Source organism: Bombina bombina, chromosome 1 (genome assembly GCF_027579735.1).
Source record: "Bombina bombina isolate aBomBom1 chromosome 1, aBomBom1.pri, whole genome shotgun sequence".
NCBI classification, from domain to species: Eukaryota; Metazoa; Chordata; class Amphibia; order Anura; family Bombinatoridae; genus Bombina; species Bombina bombina.
This window is the reverse complement of record NC_069499.1, coordinates 584,067,165-584,087,616: the sequence shown is the minus strand read 5'-3', so window position 1 is coordinate 584,087,616 and position 20,452 is coordinate 584,067,165. Positions and strand designations below refer to the sequence as shown.

General features: G+C 37.2%; 1 protein-coding gene across 2 annotated transcripts in view; it reads right to left on the bottom strand.

Moving 5' to 3' along the window:
• The window catches only part of RAB17 (RAB17, member RAS oncogene family), a 269,538-nt gene that overhangs the window by 41,428 nt on the left and 207,658 nt on the right, over positions 1-20,452 (bottom strand). For both annotated transcript variants that reach the window (XM_053698850.1, XM_053698851.1), the window contains one exon: positions 10,162-10,255. In XM_053698850.1, the coding sequence (XP_053554825.1) occupies positions 10,162-10,255 (94 nt within the window). The remainder of the gene's footprint in view (positions 1-10,161; positions 10,256-20,452) is intronic.

Here is a 20,452-nt window from a genome sequence, read left to right as displayed (position 1 = left end):
AAGCACAAAAAGCTGTCACAGTTGAAATAACAATGAACCAAAATAGTTATAGCAACCAATTTTTCACAGTAAATGTATTAAGTTAGCAAAGGATTGCACCCACCAGCAAATGGATGATTAACCCCTTAATACCCAAAAACGGATAACAATTTAATAATTAACGTTTTTATCACAGTCAAAACACACTGTCACAGGTCTGCTTTGACTGATTACCTCCCTCAAAACGAATTTTGAAGACCCCTGAGCTCTCTAGAGACGATCTGGATCATGGAGGATGAAGTAGACAGATTGTGACTGAATTTTTACTGCGCAAAAAAGCGCTAAAATAGGCCCCTCCCACTCATATTACAACAGTGGGGAAGCTCAGATAACTGTTTCTATGCAGAAAACAAAGATGGCCATGTGGTAAAAATCATGCCCCAATAAGTTTTATCACCAAGTACCTCACAAAAAACGATTAACATGCCAGTAAACGTTTTAAACATACATTTGAAAAGTTATGAATTGTTATTAATAAGCCTGCTACCAGTCGCTTTTACTGCAGTTAAGGCTCATACATTATTTCAGTATTAACAGTATTTTCAGAGTCAATTCCATTCCTTAGAAAAATACATTCAGTGTACACACACTCATCAGCCTAATACCAGTCGCTATCACTGCATTTAAGGCTGAACTTACTTTACATTGGTATCAGCAGTATTTTCTCAGTCAATTCCATTCCTCAGAAAAATAATTTACTGCACATACCTCATTTGCAGGGGGGCCCTGCATGCTATTCCCCTTTTCTGAAGTTACCTCACTCCTCAGATGAGAACAGCCAGTGGATCTTAGTTACGTCTGCTAAGATCATAGAAAACGCAGGCAGATTCTTCTTCTAATGCTGCCTGAGAACAAACAGCACACTCCGGTGCCATTTAAAATAACAAACTTTTGATTGTAGAAATAAACTAAGTTAAAAAACACCACAGACCTCTCACAGCGACCTATCTTTAGTTAGGCTGCAAGAGAATGACTGAATATGACATGTGAGGGGAGGAGCTATATAGCAGCTCTGCTTGGGTGATCCTCTTGCAGCTTCCTGTTAGGAAGAGATATATTCCATAAGTAATGGATGACCCGTGGACTGACTACACTTAACAAGAGAAATAAAGACCTGATACCACAATACTCGTTAACAACACCTCTAAGATATATATTCCCTAAAGACAACCAATATATAGTTGATAAATGGACAAATAAGGGGTTATATAGAGTGGTGGATGTACTAATCAATAGGAAAAAGACATTTACTCAGATTCAGACCATTATAAATCCCTTGAAATTACATTGGTACCAATACCTAAAACTCACCACAAGTATTCAGCAATATGTAAAAATGACACAAAAGCTAGAACCTACATCTTTAGAACTTATGTTGAAATCTCCATGCAGACCAAAACAAACCATCTCCAGACTGTATACCACAATACAATCACTATCTAGCAAAACAAAATCTAATATCATCCTGAAGTGGGAGACATACCTAAATATAATAAAAGATAACAAGGTATGGGATGACATTGTTAATTCAGCCTGTAAAGGGCTCTTGAGCGCTAGCTTGAGGGAAAATACCATTAAAACCATATTTCGTTGGTACTTAACACCTTTAAAGACCTCACACATGTCTTCTTCCAATAATAGATTATGCTACAGAGGATGTGGGGACATAGGCTCATATTGCCACATGTGGTGGGAATGTGAGCAGGTTAAGTCCATATGGGAAAAGTTATCCTTCTTACTCAGCGAGTTACTAGATGAACGTATACAGTTATCTGCTTACCAGCCTCTCCTACATGAACCAATAAGAAGATACAATAAATATATCAATATCTTTATTAACATTTTATGTACGGTGGTATGATCCTGGATAGCAAGATATTGGAAAGTGAGTACACCTACTTGGTCAGAAACTAGCAATAAGATTTCTCTAACCTACAAAATGTATGAATCAGCAGCTAAAATGCTGGATAAAAATGACACATTTAATAAGATATGGTATTACTGGATTTTAAAGGGACAGGCAGACACTTAAATAGATTAGACAAAGAGGAAAGAAAAAGGGTTCCATTAGCTAGGTCTAGCAATGTGGAGAAGCTTGGTATCTCAAAACTTTTGTTTAATAATTTTCTTTTTTATTCTGTTTTATGTGTTTTATTAAGACTATTTTGGGTTGACTATAGTTGCTGTCTACACTACTTCAATTTACCAGATATAGATAAAGTGGATAGCCTAAGGTTAACCTATACCTGTTTGATAATAAGGAAATGAAGATTATTCTATCAAGAACGAGGAGCAGAGGATCCCTTTCCCCTCTCATAGGATAAAGAAAGAGACTCTTTTAAATACCCGGAGATATTGTGAAGACAAAGATTGTACAATACTTTATTTGTAGTGGACAATTCATTCTCAATGTAACAGAGTTTATCTAACAAATAGAGTCTGAAATAATTGAGACGTAAAACATCTCCTTTCCACTTGTCATATGTTAAAATTTGTTTGAAAAATATGCTAATAAAAAGATTTAAACATAAATAAGTGGAATTCTTTCTGACAAATTTTAAACTCCTCTTATATTTCATGTGACAGCCATCAGCGAATCACAGACACCTATACATATACACTGGGAACTCCTACACATGCTCAGTAGGAGCTGGTGCCTCAGAAAGTGTGCATATAAAAAGACTGTGCACAATTAAACAATGGAAGTTGTAAAGTTGTATTTTTATTGCACACTCTATCTGAATCATGAGAGTTCATTTTTTTCTTTAGCGTCACTATAAATTGTATGTTTTCAATTGTCTGAGAGCGTTGTTAGTATAATGGCTCAGTCAACATATACTTCCTCTCTTTAAAACCCAAAAGTCTAGAGTAATGTGAAAAGTGTTGTTTTTTTTTTAATCAAGGGGAAGGAAGAAATACCTAATGTTTTAGTAGCTAAGAATTTAATATAGTCCATTTCCTGAACCTTATATATGGAAATTAATATATAAATGTTAATAATGTTCCATTTTCCCATTGGCTACTGTACTTATTTCTTTCTGTGAAGGTCAGTGAAAAAAGTCTGTGAAAACACCTGTTACATATACTTACAGGTGTATCAGGGATTACAAGTGTACTCACTTTTGTTGCATTGAGGATGCACTCACTCCTGTTGTATACTTGTATGTTTTTGTAAGTCCAAGTAATGGAAAATATCACTGAAGTACGTTGATTGTCCTTATTTATTTAAGTTTTAAAAAGACTGTAATATACCTCCTAGTTAGAAAGTTTATAAAGGAACAGCACGGCAAAGTTGCAAGGTGTAATACTTGTCACCAAAGGGTTAATTATTGGTTTGTGACTATTGTCTTCATCATCATCAACCTATAGTATATGCACACCTGGAAACTTAAAGGGACATTAAACCCAAATTTTTTCTTTCATGATTCAGATAGAGAATACAATTTTAAACAACTTTCTAATTTACTTCTATTATCTAATTTGCTTTATTCTCTTGATTTTATTTCCTGAAAAGCATATCTAGATAGGCTCAGTAGCTGCTGATTGGTGGCCTCACATAGACGCCTCATGTGATTGGCTGCCCATGTGCATTGCTATTTCTTCAACAAAGGATATCTAAAGAAAGAAGCAAATTAGATAATAGTGGTAAATTGGAATGTTGTTTAAAATTGTATTCTCTGTCTGAATCATGAAAGAAAAATGTGGGGTTTAATGTCCCTTTAAATTAACTGACTTTTTGAACAAATTTGTAAAAATTAATAAAATTGGTCTTTTATTGGTCTAAACAATGTGTCACTTTCTCTTGTTAAGTGTATCCAGTCCACGGATCATCCATTACTTATGGGATATTAACTCCTCCCCAACAGGAAGTGCAAGAGGATTCACCCAGCAGAGCTGCTATATAGCTCCTCCCCTAACTGCCATTACCAGTCATTCTCTTGCACCCAACGAATAGATAGGATGTGTGAGAGGACTGTGGTGATTATACTTAGTTTCATACCTTCAATCAAAAGTTTGTTATTTTATAATAGCACCGGAGTGTGTTATTCCTTCTCTGGTAGAATTTGAAGAAGAATCTACCTGAGTTTTTCTATGATTTTAGCCGGAGTAGTTAAGATCATATTGCTGTTTCTCGGCCATCTGAGGAGAGGTAAACTTCAGATCAGGGGACAGCGGGCAGATTAATCTGCAAAGAGGTATGTAGCAGCTTATTATTTTCTGACAATGGAATTGATGAGAAAATTCTGCCATACCGATATAATGTAAACTCAGCCTTAAATGCAGTAGCAGCAACTGGTATCAGGCTGTCATGTATGTATATTTTACACTTCAGTATTCTGGGGAATGGCACTTCACTGGAATTATACTGTATGCATAAAACTTTAGCCTAATTTGCAGGGACTAGCAACAGGCTTTTTAGTAACACTCAATTTATTAATGTTAAACGTTTTTTGCTGGCATGTAAAATCGTTTAATTTTCTGAGGTACTGGGTGAAAAAATGTTTTGGGCACTATTTTTTTCCACTTGGCAGTCGTTTTATTTAATTTATGACAGTTTACTGATCTCTCTCACTGTTATGTGTGAGGGGGAGGGGCCTTTTTTGGTGCTTTTGCTACGCATCAAAAAATTCAGTCAGAAGTTTATTGTCTTCCCTGCATGATCCGGTTCATCTCTACAGAACTCAGGGGTCTTCAAAACTTGTTTTGAGGGAGGTAATCACTCACAGCAGAGCTGTGAGATTGTAGTTGACTGTGATAAAAAAAACGTTTATTTCTGTATTTTTTTTTTATTTTTTTTTCTGCTATCAGGGTTAGTTATCCTTTGCTAATGGGAGCAATCCTTTGCTAAAATTGTGTTTTTTACAAAGATTTGATGCTATAACTTTTCAGTTTATTAATTTTCAACTGTCATAACTTTTTCTGTGCTTCTTATAGGCACAGTACGTTTTCATATTATAGTAAATTACTTGAAAAGTATTTCCAAGTTGCTAGTTTATTTGCTAGTGTGTTAAACATGTCTGATTCAGAGGAAGATATCTGTGCTATATGTGCTAAAGCCAAAGTGGAGCCCAATAGAAATTTATGTACTAACTGTATTGATGCTACTTTAAATAAAAGTCAATCTGTACAAATTGAACATATTTCACCAAACAACGAGGGGAGAGTTATGCCGACTAACTCGCCTCACGTGTCAGTACCTGCATCTCCCGCTCGGGAGGTGCGTGATATTGTAGCGCCGAGTACATCTGGGCGGCCATTACAAATCACATTACAGGATATGGCTACTGTTATGACTGAAGTTTTGGCTAAATTACCAGAACTAAGAGGTAAGTGTGATCACTCTGGGGTGAGAACAGAGTGCGCTGATAATATTAGGGCCATGTCAGACACTGCGTCACAATTTGCAGAACATGAGGACGGAGAGCTTCATTCTGCGGGTGACGGTTCTGATCCAAACAAACTGGATTCAGATATTTCAAATTTTAAATTTAAGCTGGAAAACCTCCGTGTATTACTAGGGGAGGTGTTAGCGGCTCTGAATGATTGTAACACAGTTGCAATACCAGAGAAAATGTGTAGGTTGGATAAATATTTTGCGGTACCGGCGAGTACTGACGTTTTTCCTATACCTAAGAGACTTACTGAAATTGTTACTAAGGAGTGGGATAGACCCGGTGTGCCGTTCTCACCCCCTCCGATATTTAGAAAGATGTTTCCAATAGACGCCACCACACGGGACTTATGGCAAAGGTCCCTAAGGTGGAGGGAGCAGTTTCTACTTTAGCTAAGCGTACCACTATCCCGGTGGAGGATAGCTGTGCCTTTTCAGATCCAATGGATAAAAAGTTAGAGGGTTACCTTAAGAAAATGTTTGTTCAACAAGGTTTTATATTGCAACCTCTTGCATGCATTGCGCCTGTCACGGCTACAGCAGCATTTTGGTTTGAGTCTCTGGAAGAGACACTTGAATCAGCTCCATTAGATGAGATTACACACAAGCTTAAAGCCCTTAAGTTAGCTAACTCATTTATTTCAGATGCCGTAGTACATTTAACTAAACTTACGGCTAAGAATTCCGGATTCGCCATTCAGGCACGCAGAGCACTGTGGCTAAAATCCTGGTCAGCTGATGTTACTTCTAAATCTAAATTGCTTAATATACCTTTCAAAGGGCAGACCTTATTCGGGCCCGGGTTGAAAGAAATTATCGCTGACATTACAGGAGGTAAAGGCCATGCCCTGCCTCAAGACAGAGCCAAACCTAAGGCTAGACAGTCTAATTTTCGTTCCTTTCGTAATTTCAAAGCAGGAGCAGCATCAACTTCCTCTGCACCAAAACAGGAAGGAGCTGTTGCTCACTACAGACAAGGCTGGAGACCTAACCAGTCCTGGAACAAGGGCAAGCAGGCCAGGAAACCTGCTGCTGCCCCTAAGACAGCATGAATCGAGGGCCCCCGATCCGGGAACGGATCTAGTGGGGGGCAGACTTTCTCTCTTCGCCCAGGCTTGGGCAAGAGATGTCCAGGATCCCTGGGCGTTAGAGATCATATCTCAGGGATACCTTCTAGACTTCAAATTCTCTCCCCCAAGAGGGAGATTTCATCTGTCAAGGTTGTCAACAAACCAAATAAAGAAAGAGGCATTTCTACGCTGCGTACAAGATCTTTTATTAATGGGAGTGATCCATCCGGTTCCGCGGTCGGAACAAGGACAAGGGTTTTACTCAAATCTGTTTGTGGTTCCCAAAAAAGAGGGAACTTTCAGGCCAATCTTGGATTTAAAGATCCTAAACAAATTCCTAAGAGTTCCATCGTTCAAAATGGAAACTATTCGGACAATTTTACCCATGATCCAAAAGGGTCAGTACATGACCACAGTGGATTTAAAGGATGCTTACCTTCACATACCGATTCACAAAGATCATTACCGGTATCTAAGGTTTGCCTTTCTAGACAGGCATTACCAGTTTGTAGCTCTTCCATTCGGATTGGCTATGGCTCCGAGAATCTTCACAAAGGTTCTGGGTGCTCTTCTGGCGGTACTAAGACCGCGAGGAATTGCGGTAGCTCCGTACCTAGACGACATTCTGATACAAGCTTCAAGCTTTCAAACTGCCAAGTCTCATACAGAGTTAGTACTGGCATTTCTAAGGTCGCATGGATGGAAGGTGAACGAAAAGAAGAGTTCTCTCTTTCCACTCACAAGAGTTCCCTTCTTGGGGACTCTTATAGATTCTGTAGAAATGAAGATTTACCTGACAGAAGACAGGTTAACAAAGCTTCAAAATGCATGCCGTGTCCTTCATTCCATTCAACACCCGTCAGTAGCTCAATGCATGGAGGTGATCGGCTTAATGGTAGCAGCAATGGACATAGTACCCTTTGCACGCCTACATCTCAGACCGCTGCAATTGTGCATGCTAAGTCAGTGGAATGGGGATTACTCAGACTTGTCCCCTACTCTGAATCTGGATCAAGAGACCAGAAATTCTCTTCTATGGTGGCTTTCTCGGCCACATCTGTCCAGGGGGATGCCATTCAGCAGGCCGGACTGGACAATTGTAACAACAGACGCCAGCCTTCTAGGTTGGGGCGCTGTCTGGAATTCTCTGAAGGCTCAGGGACAATGGAATCAGGAGGAGAGTCTCCTACCAATAAACATTCTGGAATTGAGAGCAGTTCTCAATGCCCTTCTGGCTTGGCCCCAGTTAACAACTCGGGGGTTCATCAGGTTTCAGTCGGACAACATCACGACTGTAGCTTACATCAACCATCAGGGAGGGACAAGAAGCTCCCTAGCAATGATGGAAGTATCAAAGATAATTCGCTGGGCAGAGTCTCACTCTTGCCACCTGTCAGCTATCCACATCCCGGGAGTGGAGAACTGGGAGGCGGATTTCTTAAGTCGTCAGACTTTTCATCCGGGGGAGTGGGAACTTCATCCGGAGGTCTTTGCCCAAATACTTCGACGTTGGGGCAAACCAGAGATAGATCTCATGGCGTCTCGACAGAACGCCAAGCTTCCTCGTTACGGGTCCAGATCCAGGGATCCGGGAGCGGTTCTGATAGATGCTTTGACAGCACCTTGGACCTTCGGGATGGCTTATGTGTTTCCACCCTTCCCGATGCTTCCTCGATTGATTGCCAGAATCAAACAGGAGAGAGCATCAGTGATTCTAATAGCGCCTGCATGGCCACGCAGGACTTGGTATGCAGATCTAGTGGACATGTCATCCTGTCCACCTTGGTCGCTACCTCTGAAACAGGACCTTCTGATCCAGGGTCCCTTCAAACATCAAAATCTAATTTCTCTGAAGCTGACTGCTTGGAAATTGAACGCTTGATTTTATCAAAACGTGGTTTTTCTGAGTCAGTTATTGATACCTTAATACAGGCTAGGAAGCCTGTTACCAGAAAGATTTACCATAAGATATGGCGCAAATACTTATATTGGTGCGAATCCAAGAGTTACTCATGGAGTAAGGTTAGGATTCCGAGGATATTGTCTTTTCTACAAGAAGGTTTAGAAAAGGGTTTATCCGCTAGTTCCTTAAAGGGACAGATTTCAGCTCTGTCCATTCTTTTACACAAACGTCTGTCAGAAGTTCCAGACGTTCAAGCTTTTTGTCAGGCTTTAGCTAGGATCAAGCCTGTGTTTAAAACTGTTGCTCCACCATGGAGTTTGAACTTAGTTCTTAATATTTTACAGGGGGTTCCGTTTGAACCCCTTCATTCCATTGATATCAAGTTGTTATCTTGGAAAGTTCTGTTTTTAATGGCGATTTCCTCGGCTCGAAGAGTCTCTGAGTTATCTGCCTTACATTGTGATTCTCCGTATCTGATTTTTCATTCAGACAAGGTAGTTCTGCGTACTAAACCTGGGTTCCTACCTAAGGTGGTCACTAACAGGAATATCAATCAAGAGATTGTGGTTCCATCTTTGTGTCCTAATCCTTCTTCGAAAAAGGAACGTCTGCTACACAATCTAGATGTAGTCCGTGCCCTGAAATGTTATCTACAGGCAACTAAGGATTTTCGACAAACGTCTTCCCTGTTTGTCGTTTATTCTGGTCAGAGGAGAGGTCAAAAAGCTTCGGCTACCTCTCTCTCCTTTTGGCTTTGTAGCATAATACGGTTAGCCTATGAGACTGCTGGACAGCAGCCTCCTGAAAGAATTACAGCACATTCTACTAGAGCTGTGGCTTCCACTTGGGCCTTTAAGAATGAGGCTTCTGTTGAACAGATTTGCAAGGCTGCAACTTGGTCTTCTCTTCATACTTTTTCCAAATTTTACAAATTTGACACTTTTGCTTCTTCGGAGGCTGTTTTTGGGAGAAAGGTTCTTCAGGCAGTGGTTCCTTCCGTATAAAGAGCCTGCCTGTCCCTCCCGTCATCCGTGTACTTTAGCTTTGGTATTGGTATCCCATAAGTAATGGATGATCCGTGGACTGGATACACTTAACAAGAGAAAACATAATTTATGCTTACCTGATAAATTTATTTCTCTTGTAGTGTATCCAGTCCACGGCCCGCCCTGTCACTTTAAGGCAGGTAATTTTTCCATTAAACTACAGTCACCACTGCACCCTATGGTTTTCCTTTCTCTGCATGTTTTCGGTCGAATGACTGGTAATGGCAGTTAGGGGAGGAGCTATATAGCAGCTCTGCTGGGTGAATCCTCTTGCACTTCCTGTTGGGGAGGAGTTAATATCCCATAAGTAATGGATGATCCGTGGACTGGATACACTACAAGAGAAATAAATTTATCAGGTAAGCATAAATTATGTTTTTTCATTGGTTTATTTAAAACATTCCACTATAGGTCTGCAAATGTTTTTTTTCTGAAGTAAAAAATTACATCTAATACATAAACTAAAGGCATAAACAAACTGTGTAGTTTAGGGATTGGGATACTGGTTTAAATTATTGTAGATTTTTGCCAGATATAAAATCTAATTAACTGTGAAATTGTAATCTACACTGAACAGATAGATGCAGTGCACATTGTACAAACGTGAACGTATATATATGTATGTAGCTCACTCTGGCACATACACATCCAAACAGTTGTGCACATAAACAACGTGTGAAGTTGAAGTTCAAGTTTCCGGTAATTACTCACCAATGGCCTCAAACGATTCTTGCACTCCAACACCTGTCTGAGCAGAGGTCTCCACGAACAGCAGCTTATTTTTGTCAGCAAAGGTCTTTCCATCCTAACAAAGACAAGAAAACTCAACTGCCTAAATTCTGTAACTAGCAGGAACATGTACTTTTTATGGAATGGTCCACAGAACTACATCACTTTGTGAACAATATTACTTAACTTGTTGTTAATATTATGCACTTATAATGGATAAGATATGAACTCTGTTTCCTTTTTTAGAGACATGTATATGTATGTGTAAGCATGTGTTTTAAAGCTGGTTTGTTTATATGTGTGTACGTGTATGGACATGTATGTGTGTGAATATATGTATGTGCATGAGTTAAAATGTGTATATGAGTGCATGCATGCAAATGTGTATGTGTTTAAGCATTATGTTCAGAATTAAATGCAAAAGATAATGAAAAACATAATTTATGAAAAAATTACCTGATAATTTCTTTCATAGTGGCAAGAGTCCATGAGCTAGTGAAATATGGGATATATATTCCTACCAGGAGGGAGCAAAGTTTCACAAACCTCAAAATGCCTATAAATACACCTCCCACCTCACTCATACCTCAGTTTAATGTATAACCAAGTAGTGAGGTGTAAAAAAAGGAGTAAAAAGCATGCAAAAAGAGGAACTGGAAAAAAACAATGTGCTTTAAACAAAAAAATTATAACCACAAAAAATTAGGGTGGGTCTCTTGGACTCTTGCCACTATGAAAGAAATTAATTTATCAGATAAGTTCCTACATAAATTATGTTTTCTTTCATGTAAGTGGCAAGAGTCCATGAGTTAGTGACGTATGGGATATAATACCCAAGATGTGGAAGTCCACGAGTCACTAGAGAGGGAGGGATATAATAAAAACAGCTATGTCCGCTGAGAAATTAAATCCAAAAAAATAGTTTTCAATTTCAAAAAACTCAAATCTAAGGCACTAGAATCAAACTGAGACAGCTGCCTGAAGAACCTTTCTACCAAAGGCTGCTTCCGAAGAAGCAATGACATCAAAATGGTAAAATTTAGTAAATGTATGCAAATAACACCACGTTGCTGCTCTGCAAATTTGATCAACTGAAGTTTCATTCTTGAAAGCCCAAGACATGGGCAACTGATCTAGTAGAATGAGCTGTAATTCGCTGAGGCGGAGACTGCCCTGCCTCCAAATAAGCTTTGTGAATCAAAAGTTTCAACCAAAATGGCAGAGGCTTTCTGACCTTTCCTGGAACCAGAAGAAATAACAAATAGACTAGAAGTCTTTCTGAAATCTTTAGTAGCCTGAACATAATATTTCAAAGCTCTTACCATATCCAAAGAATGTAAAGACCTTTCAAGAGTATTCTTAGGATTAGGACACAAGGAAGGAACAACAATTTCCCTATCACTGTTGTTAAAATTCACAACTTTAGGCAAAAATTTAAACGAAGTACGCAAAACAGCTTTATCTTGATGGAAAATCAGATAAGGAGACTCACAAGAGAGCAGACAATTCAGAAACTCTTCTAGCAAAAGAGATAGCCAAAAGAAATAACACTTTCCAAGAAAGTAATTTAATATCCAGAGAATGCATAGGCTCAAAATGAGGAGCCTGTAAAATCTTCAATACCAAATTGAGACTCCAAGGAAGAGAAATTGATTTAATAACAGGTTTGATATGAATCAAAGCCTGAACAAAACAGTGCATATCAGGAAGCTTAGCAATCTTTCTATGAAATAAGACAGAAAGAGCAGATATTTGTCCTTTCAAAGTATTTGCAGACAACCCTTTATCCAAACCATCCTGAACAAACTGTAAAATCCTAGGAATTCTGAAAGAATGCCAAGAATAATCATGAGTGGAATACCTTGAAATATAGCTTTTCCAAACCCGATGATAAATCTTTCTTGAAACAGGCTTACAAGCCTGTTTCATAGTGCTAATCACTGAGTCAGAGAAACCTCTATGACTAAGCGTTCAATTTCCATGCCTTCAAATTTAGAGATTTGAGATCCTGATGGAAAATCGGCCCTTGAGACAGAAGGTCTGGCCTTCAAGGAAGTGGCCAAGGCTGGCAACTGGACATCTGGACAAGATCTGCATACCAAAAAATGTGAGGGCAAGTTGGTGCTATCAGAAACACATAAGATTGTTCGATTATAATCTTGGAGATCACCCTCGGAAGAAGAACCAGAGGCAGAAAAATGTAAGCAGGTTGGTAAAACCAAGGAACTGCTAAAGCATCCACTATCTCTGCCTGAGGACCTGGAAAGGTATCTGGGGAGCTTCTTGTTTATACGAGAGGCCATCAGATCTATTTCTGGAAGACCCCACATCTGTACAAGATGAAAAAACACATCTGGATGGAGAGACCACTCCCCCGGATGTAAAGTCTGACGGCTGAGATAATCCACTTCCCAATTGTCTACCAATGGGATATGAATCGCAGAAATTTGTCAAGAGTTGGATTCCGCCCAAGAAAGTATCAGAGATACTTCTTTCATTGCTGAAGGACATATGCCACTGTTGTGATATTGTCTGTCTGAAAACAAATGTAAATTTCTCTCTTCAATAGAGGCCAATCCTGACGAGCTCTGAAAATAGCACGGAGTTCTAAAATATTGATTGGTAACCTTGCCTCTTGAGGATTCCAAACCTCTTGTGCTGTCAGAGACCCCCAGACAGCTCCCCAACCTGTAAGACTTGCATTTGTTGAAATCACAGTCCAGGAAGGAAAAACAGAGGAGGCCCCTTAAACAATAAGGTGATGGTTTAACCACCAAGTCAGAGAGAGTTGAGTGTTGGGATTTAAGTATATCAACTGTGATATCTGGGTATAATCCCTGCACCATTGGTGCAACATGCAAAGCTGTAGAGGCCTCATATGAAAACAAGCAAAGGGTATCGCGTCCAATGCTGCAGGCATGAGACCTAAAACTTCCATGCACATAGCCACTGAAGGGAATATAGAGACTGAAGGTTTAGACAAACTAAAACCAACTTCATTCATCTCTTGTCTGTTAGAGAAAGAGTCATGGACAACCTAAAAGGTGACCCTTGTCTGAGGAACCAAGGAACTCTTTTGTAAATTGATCCACCAACCATGTCTTTGAAGAAACCACACTAGTAGTTTCGTGTGAGATTCTGCTAAATGAAAAGATTGAGCTAGTACCAAGATATCGTCCACAAAAAAGAAACACAGCAATACCCTGTTCTCTGATTACAGATAGAAGGGTACCAAGAACCTTCAAGAAGATTCTTGGAGCTCTCGCTAGGCTAAACGGAAGAGCGACAAATTGGTAATGCTTTTCTAGAAAAGAGAATCTCAGAAAATGATAGTGCTCTGAATGAATCGGAATGTGAAGATAAGCGTCCTGTAAGTCTATTGTGGACATGAAATTACCTTGCTGAACAAAAGGCAGAATAGTCCTTATAGTCACTATCTTGAAAGTTGGGACTCTTACAAAATGATTTAAAATTTTCATATCCATGATTGGTATGAATGAATCTTCTTTCTTTGGGACAATGAATAGATTTGAATAAAAACCCAAACCCTGTTCCTGCTGAGGAACTGGGACAATCACACCTGAAAGCTCTAAGTCTGAAACACACTTCAGAAAAGACTGAGCCTTCACAGGGTTTGTTGGAACATGAAAAAGAATCTTCCCATGGGAGGTCTTATTCTGAAACCTATTCGATATCCTTGAGAAACAATATCCTGAATCCACTGATTTTGAACAGAATCTGTCCAAATGTCTTGAAATAATTTCAATCTGCCCCCCACCAGTTGAACTAATTTGAGGGCCATACCTTCATGCAGTCTCATCTTCAGTCTCAGTGTCCCACGTGGAGGGACACAGAGACTCAGTTCCAACAGCTGCTGCTGCAGCTCTCTGGGTGCACTGCCTAGTTTTAAAGGGGCCATGTCCTAACTAACTGGAAGCTATTGGAATGTGAGCTCCAATAAAAGGTCATTAAGGCCATAACTCCAGTAGTGTTGTGGAGTGTCAAGGTGATCTGTTGCAAACTTCAGGCACACAGTAATTTTTTTTTTTACGAGAAAGCAGTGGCTTTCTTTGTGGTGTCCTGCCATGGACACCATGGCTGTTCAATGTTCATATAGTAGACTCATGAAGAAGAGATGTTAACCAGTTTCAATGGTTTCTTCACGTTTTTAGCTCTCACTCTTTGGTTCTTTTTTACCTCATTGAGAATTGTGCAGTGTGCCCTTTGAGTCATCTTGGCTGGGCGGCCACTTTTTGGGAGAGTAGCCACAGTAACAAAATATAAACTGTTTCCAGCCACCAATTTCTAAAAAACGACCTTTATTCTTTAAAGGGACAGTATACTGTAAAATAGTTTTTCCCTTAATGTGTTTACAATTACTTCTTTTACCAACTGCAGAGTAAAAAATGTATGAAAATTAGCTTTTAAGGCTTATTTGTGTATATTAAAGCTCTGATTTTGTGTTTTGGAGCCACAACCTAATCAAATGGGTTGAGCTTGTAGGTATAATCAGATCTCATTACTGTATCACATTGTGCACATATACCTGCTTCTTTATCTTATATCTGTCCTTAAAACAATCACCAGTATTTTGAGAGAACAATGGAAAATCAGCATTTTATTACCTTATCTCTGCTATATCCCACTGGAAGTGTAATTTCTTCTGCTGGCTGCGTTTACAAAGCTTATCTATAGCTGGTACGCGCGGCCACAAACTTTCAGAATAGGTGGGGATACTACATGCTAAATCAACAATTTCAAATGCCAATATAAGGGCAAAGGAGCTACTTGTAAACAATTTAATACACTCCAGCAGGTAAAGTGGATCATTGGGAACAAATTAAAGGGGAGAAAATTTTTGAGTAAACTGTCCCTTTAAGCAAGGTCCAAGGGTACAGACATACAGACAATGCAGAGATGACATGACTAAAAGCCTATTGCAGGCTTGAAATGTTTTTTTTGACAGTGCAGTTGAGACCTGGCTAGTCTCTTTCCGAGCCCCAACTGGTGTGCTGTCTTCCTACCTTGGAATTGTAGCCACAGTACTAAATCATCTCCATTTATAGACAATTTGTCTAACAGTGGACAAATGAATATCTAAGCTCTTTTAGACAACTTTGTAATCCTTTCCAGCTTTATGCAATACAACCATTTTTGATCTCAGGTCTTCTAAGAGCTATTTTTTGTGAGGCCTAGTTCACATCAACAGATGCATTTTGTGAATGGCAAACTCAAAATGTTTGAGTGTTTTTATAAGTCTAAGTAGCTCTAACCCACACCTCCAATCTCGTTTCATTAATTGGACACCAGGTTTGCCAATTTCCAAATCTAATTAGCTTTTGTTGAAGTTGTAAGCCTAGGGTTTCACATACTTTTTCCAAACTATAATTTGAATATGTGAATGATATATTCAAAATGTACAATAACAATACAATAATTTGTGTGTTATTAGTTAAAACAGATTGTGTTTGTTGATTACTGTAACTTAGATGAACATCAAACCAGATTTTAAGACAAATTTATACATAAATGCAGTCATTTCTAAAGGGTTCACATACTGTCAGGGTATGGCTTAGTGGCATTGGATATCACATAATTTAATATCTCATTTAGCTAATATCTACTATGAATTGATTTGACTGCACTATGAATGACACGAAAGTGGGTGGTATCGACCCCCCCCCCCTTTGTTCTGAAACACAGATTTCAAAAATCATAAAGAAATGGACATTTCAGATTTCAAAAAAAATAAAGAAATGGACATTTGGAGAACTCAGGATGTCCGGATCTTTCTTCTATGTAATAAAAGTTACCAGGTAATGAACCCCTGAGGGGAGGGAGCCCAAGAGTCTAAGATTTACAGGAAAGATAACCACTTTGCATGCAAGAGTTAATTACCCTATGCTGAGTTGAATACATAGAACCCTAGACTCATCGTCTGAGTTAAAGATATCTAAGAAAGTCTTTTTAAAAACATGTGTAAGTTGAAAGCATCAAAATTGAGCTATTAAAGTACAACTTATGTAATATTTTCAGTTATTGTGTACCTCAGTATTGTATAAATGTATATTTGTGGATCTGAGAGAAATGCTTAACAGTAACATAGTAGATAAGTATCTGCTAAATTGAGTAAGTAGCTATATGGTCAATTTAAAATGTCCAATTTATTTCAAAATAAATAACATTCTTTTGTTTTCCAGGCATCTGATATACAAACTAGGGTTCAGATATGACTAGTAGATACTAATATATGAATGCCTATATAATGTGTGCCCCACTAAATATTAAAATTATAATAAAATGTAAATATAGCTATATGAAATTACATCAGGCTGCTACTCACAAGGTATGTATGTGATATTAAGATGATAACTGAGAAAGTAGTTGGATCCATGCTGAAGGGATTATAATCCATCTAAATCCTTTCATAGAAAATGTGACTTTAAAATGCATCTTTTAAAATATTATAAGTGAAATACCTCATAATTAGCCTTGAAATACTCAGATTAAATAATATTAAATTATCCCATACATATTGGACATATTTGTTTGCTGAGGCAAGAAATAGTGAGTATTCTAAATATACATTTAAAAAATATATGAGAATATCTGTATATATAGATAATGAAACTGCATTTCTATGTCTGCTGCCCCCTAGTGGACTAAACTGGTATAAAAGCCAAACAGGTTGACTGTTAAAACCCATACATTCCCAGTAAGCCAATGAAATGTTCAGCACCGATAGGGTGTATCTGAATATTCACCAATGATTAGAATAAAAAAATGTGGGATTTATCACATGATATATTCACAGAGAAAAAAAGAGGGCCTTGGCTGAAATTTTGACTGACTGATAAACTTGTAGCCTTTGGAACACAGTCTCTATAAAGCAAAACTGGGCCTAACTTTTCTTTTTCCATAATTGCAATACCTCTCATATGAAGGCAAATGGATTTATCTGAAAAAGCTGAAACCTTAAAATTGGTTTAATTTCTAATGATTACGGTTTCTCTATATTTTGAATGTTTTAAATCAAGGTATTCTAAAATTATAGTTATATCGTAGTTGTGAGTTAAAAGGAGATTTATTCTTATATTTAATATTAATTAGGCCAAGGGTAGTAAGTATACTGGTATTAAATATTAATGTTTAGAAAGAATTTTTGTATTTAAATATCATAAGTTAATTACAGTTATTGCTATATATATATTTTAGCATTTGTCTTATTGTGGCTGAACAAAAGGATATTCCAGGCCAGACATATTGGCATATAAATTGGCTTTTGTATTAATTATATAGATAATTTCTGGTGTTTTAATTGAAGTTATATAGAACCATCTGTGGGCTAATTAGTTTAATTATACACAAAAAGAAAATTAGGCAGGCACAACTTCAAAGCCGCATTGAAATTTAAAAACAAAAATGTGCTTTATTTATTCTCCATAAAAATAGATACATGCAGACAGGCATAGGTGGACAGAAGGTCTAACATGTTTCGCACCACCAGGGGTGCTTACTCATAGACTAAAGTCTGTGTCTGAACTCTAACCCTTTATAGGGCAGGAAGCAGCCAAAATTAACCACTTAATGCCCCAAAGGGAAATAAACAAGAGTAAAAACAACAACATCCTGGTGTAACACTGAGAAAAACTTTGCCATAATTCAAGAAAGTAGTATACTTAGGCTATCTCTGCTCTCTAGTTTAATTATACTTTCCTGAAAGTTATCTCAGATTTATTGAGATTTAGTAAGATTTGTGTGAAGTATCTTGTTATATTGTTTAATAAGCACTGTTAAATTAAGGGTCCATATTCTGGTATTTTCATTGTGATATTTTAACAAGTGACCCATTGTGAATAAGGTTAATTTTTAGAGATATATTTTGTCAGGGCACAGGTAAATACATATTTATATATATATATGTATGTCAATAGGACAGGGAAATGTGTTTATGTATGAAACCATATTTTATCAGAAATTACTGGAATGAGGTTTAAATTCTGCTGTCAGGATTTGATTCTCAAAACCCCCACAAGTTTGAATAAACAATTCAGAACTAAACTGCAGACAAGATGTCTCCGGAGGCTTGACACTAAAGCATTTGCTACCTAGATGAAAATACAAACATGTCTTACCATAATTGAGAGTTAGCATAGCCTTTGAAGCCCACTTCCTACTGTGTAAAAAAAAAACAGCATTTTGATGCATACATCAGGATACCATTTGTTTTTCAAAGTGGAAATGTGTGATAAACTCCCTACTCCTCACAAAGGAACCTGTTAGTGTAGTTTAAAGTGACATCTTTGTGAGAATGTCAGCATTACTCTCAGGTACAAAAAGACCCCATGTGGTGAGTAAAAGACAAAGAGTCTGGGAAGGATAACACTGAGAAAGCACATGGCTCCCATTGTGATTTTAAAACAACTATGTGATAGGCAAGTAGAATACACTTCAGCATTATAAGAAAATATATATTTTAATGGATATATGACGGTCTTTTATATGATAATAAATATAAACACATGAATATATATTGAAATTAAACACATTATATTAAATAGATAATTGCTGCATGGGATATTTATATAGGAAATAAATTCAGAATTAGTACAGATTAAATAACCATTTTAATAATCCTATATTTGAAGTGCATATATATAACATAAATTTTCTATTTTTCAGATGGATCATAGAGGAGTGCATGCAGGCAGAACTAAATGTGAAATAGGCTGAAATTGTGTAAATACATATATGACAGATGTTTAAATGCCATTAATTTCAAAATAGTTAGCAGCATAATTCTTTTAATATAATGTAATATTAAAAAAAAAAAAACATGTTTCATATCAAAACGATCAGGAAATTGATCTGATGCTGTTCCATCTATAATTAATATTGGGAGAGATTAATACAAGAAATTATGGCGGTTATTACACACTTTAAAGAAATATTTCACTGTCTAAAAATGTTGGTTAAATGAATCTGTATGTATTGTCATGCTGCATGTATTGCTGTGTCTGTTTGTAATGCTGCCACCTGGTGTTGCCATACGAGAACTACAACCAGAAGGCTTTTAGGCTGTTTTAAAAATGAAATCTCAAAGAACCAATCCGAGACAAGGTTTCCGTTTGGGGCGTTTCCAATACTCACCAATGATAGATAATGATCAAAAAAGGGGAGGGTTGAAATCAGATGATTTAACCCCAAGCATAGAGATTGAGAGGGAGGCTGCTGGCTAATCATGGAGGAATAACTACTGTGGTTATTATTAAAGCACACGGCTACTCTTAGACACCATATGTGAATATCCCCAATTTTGAAATTCTGAGGTGAAATTGAATCTGTTGAGAAACATTGGAAACTGGACATCGATTGGTTTATTTGGTAAAGTATTGAAATTACATGTGATGTTTTAGAATATGTTATATGCATAGTCACTACAGTTAAATTACAATTGGAAGATTGGAGAGAGCAAATTGTGCTTTTAAATTGTATTGCATAACCTTGAATAGTTCTTAGCTGGCCTGTTTGTATGCAAAAACAATTTAAAATAAGCATTCATTGTTGCTGGGTTTGGCAGAGTCAGAGAAATAAATTGTATTTTAAATTGGTAGTCACAGCCTATATATTGTTTAAATTTGTATCTGGTAGGCTAAGTAACTTATCTGTGCAAGTTCTGATATTGTAAATTAATATTGTATTAGGATAAATTGCAGTTAAATAGCAGAATATATATATTATCCTATTGATTATAAGCACTGTTAGAATTGTATCGCTTTGAATGTTAAAAGTTAAAGGTTTTAGTCCCATTGTGTTAACTGAATGAAAGGCTATTTGTAAATAAGGCTGATTTTTTTTAAGGTAATTTTTTCTGGGCTTTGTAAGAAGGATAGCATATCTTAATAGTTGGTTTTAACGTATTGCAAATATATTTCAAAATGTTCATGGATATTAACTAAATAAAAGAATTCAGGTATTTATATTAATTGTATGGTTTCTAGTAGATGCATGTTGGTTAAGGGTTTCTATTTTTAAGGATAATTAAAAAATATATTGTGTTATAACCCTGCCATAAGCTGATATATTATTTGGAGAGCACTACTTAGATTTTCATAAATATACTGACAATTTTTATAATCTGTTTTGTATAGAAAATTGTAACAGAATAAGCGTGTATAATTGATTCATAATCTAGTTTTTATATAAATATAATTCAAGGTGTCTATAAAGATAACTAATCCAGAACAAAGGATTGAATATTAATTATTAATAT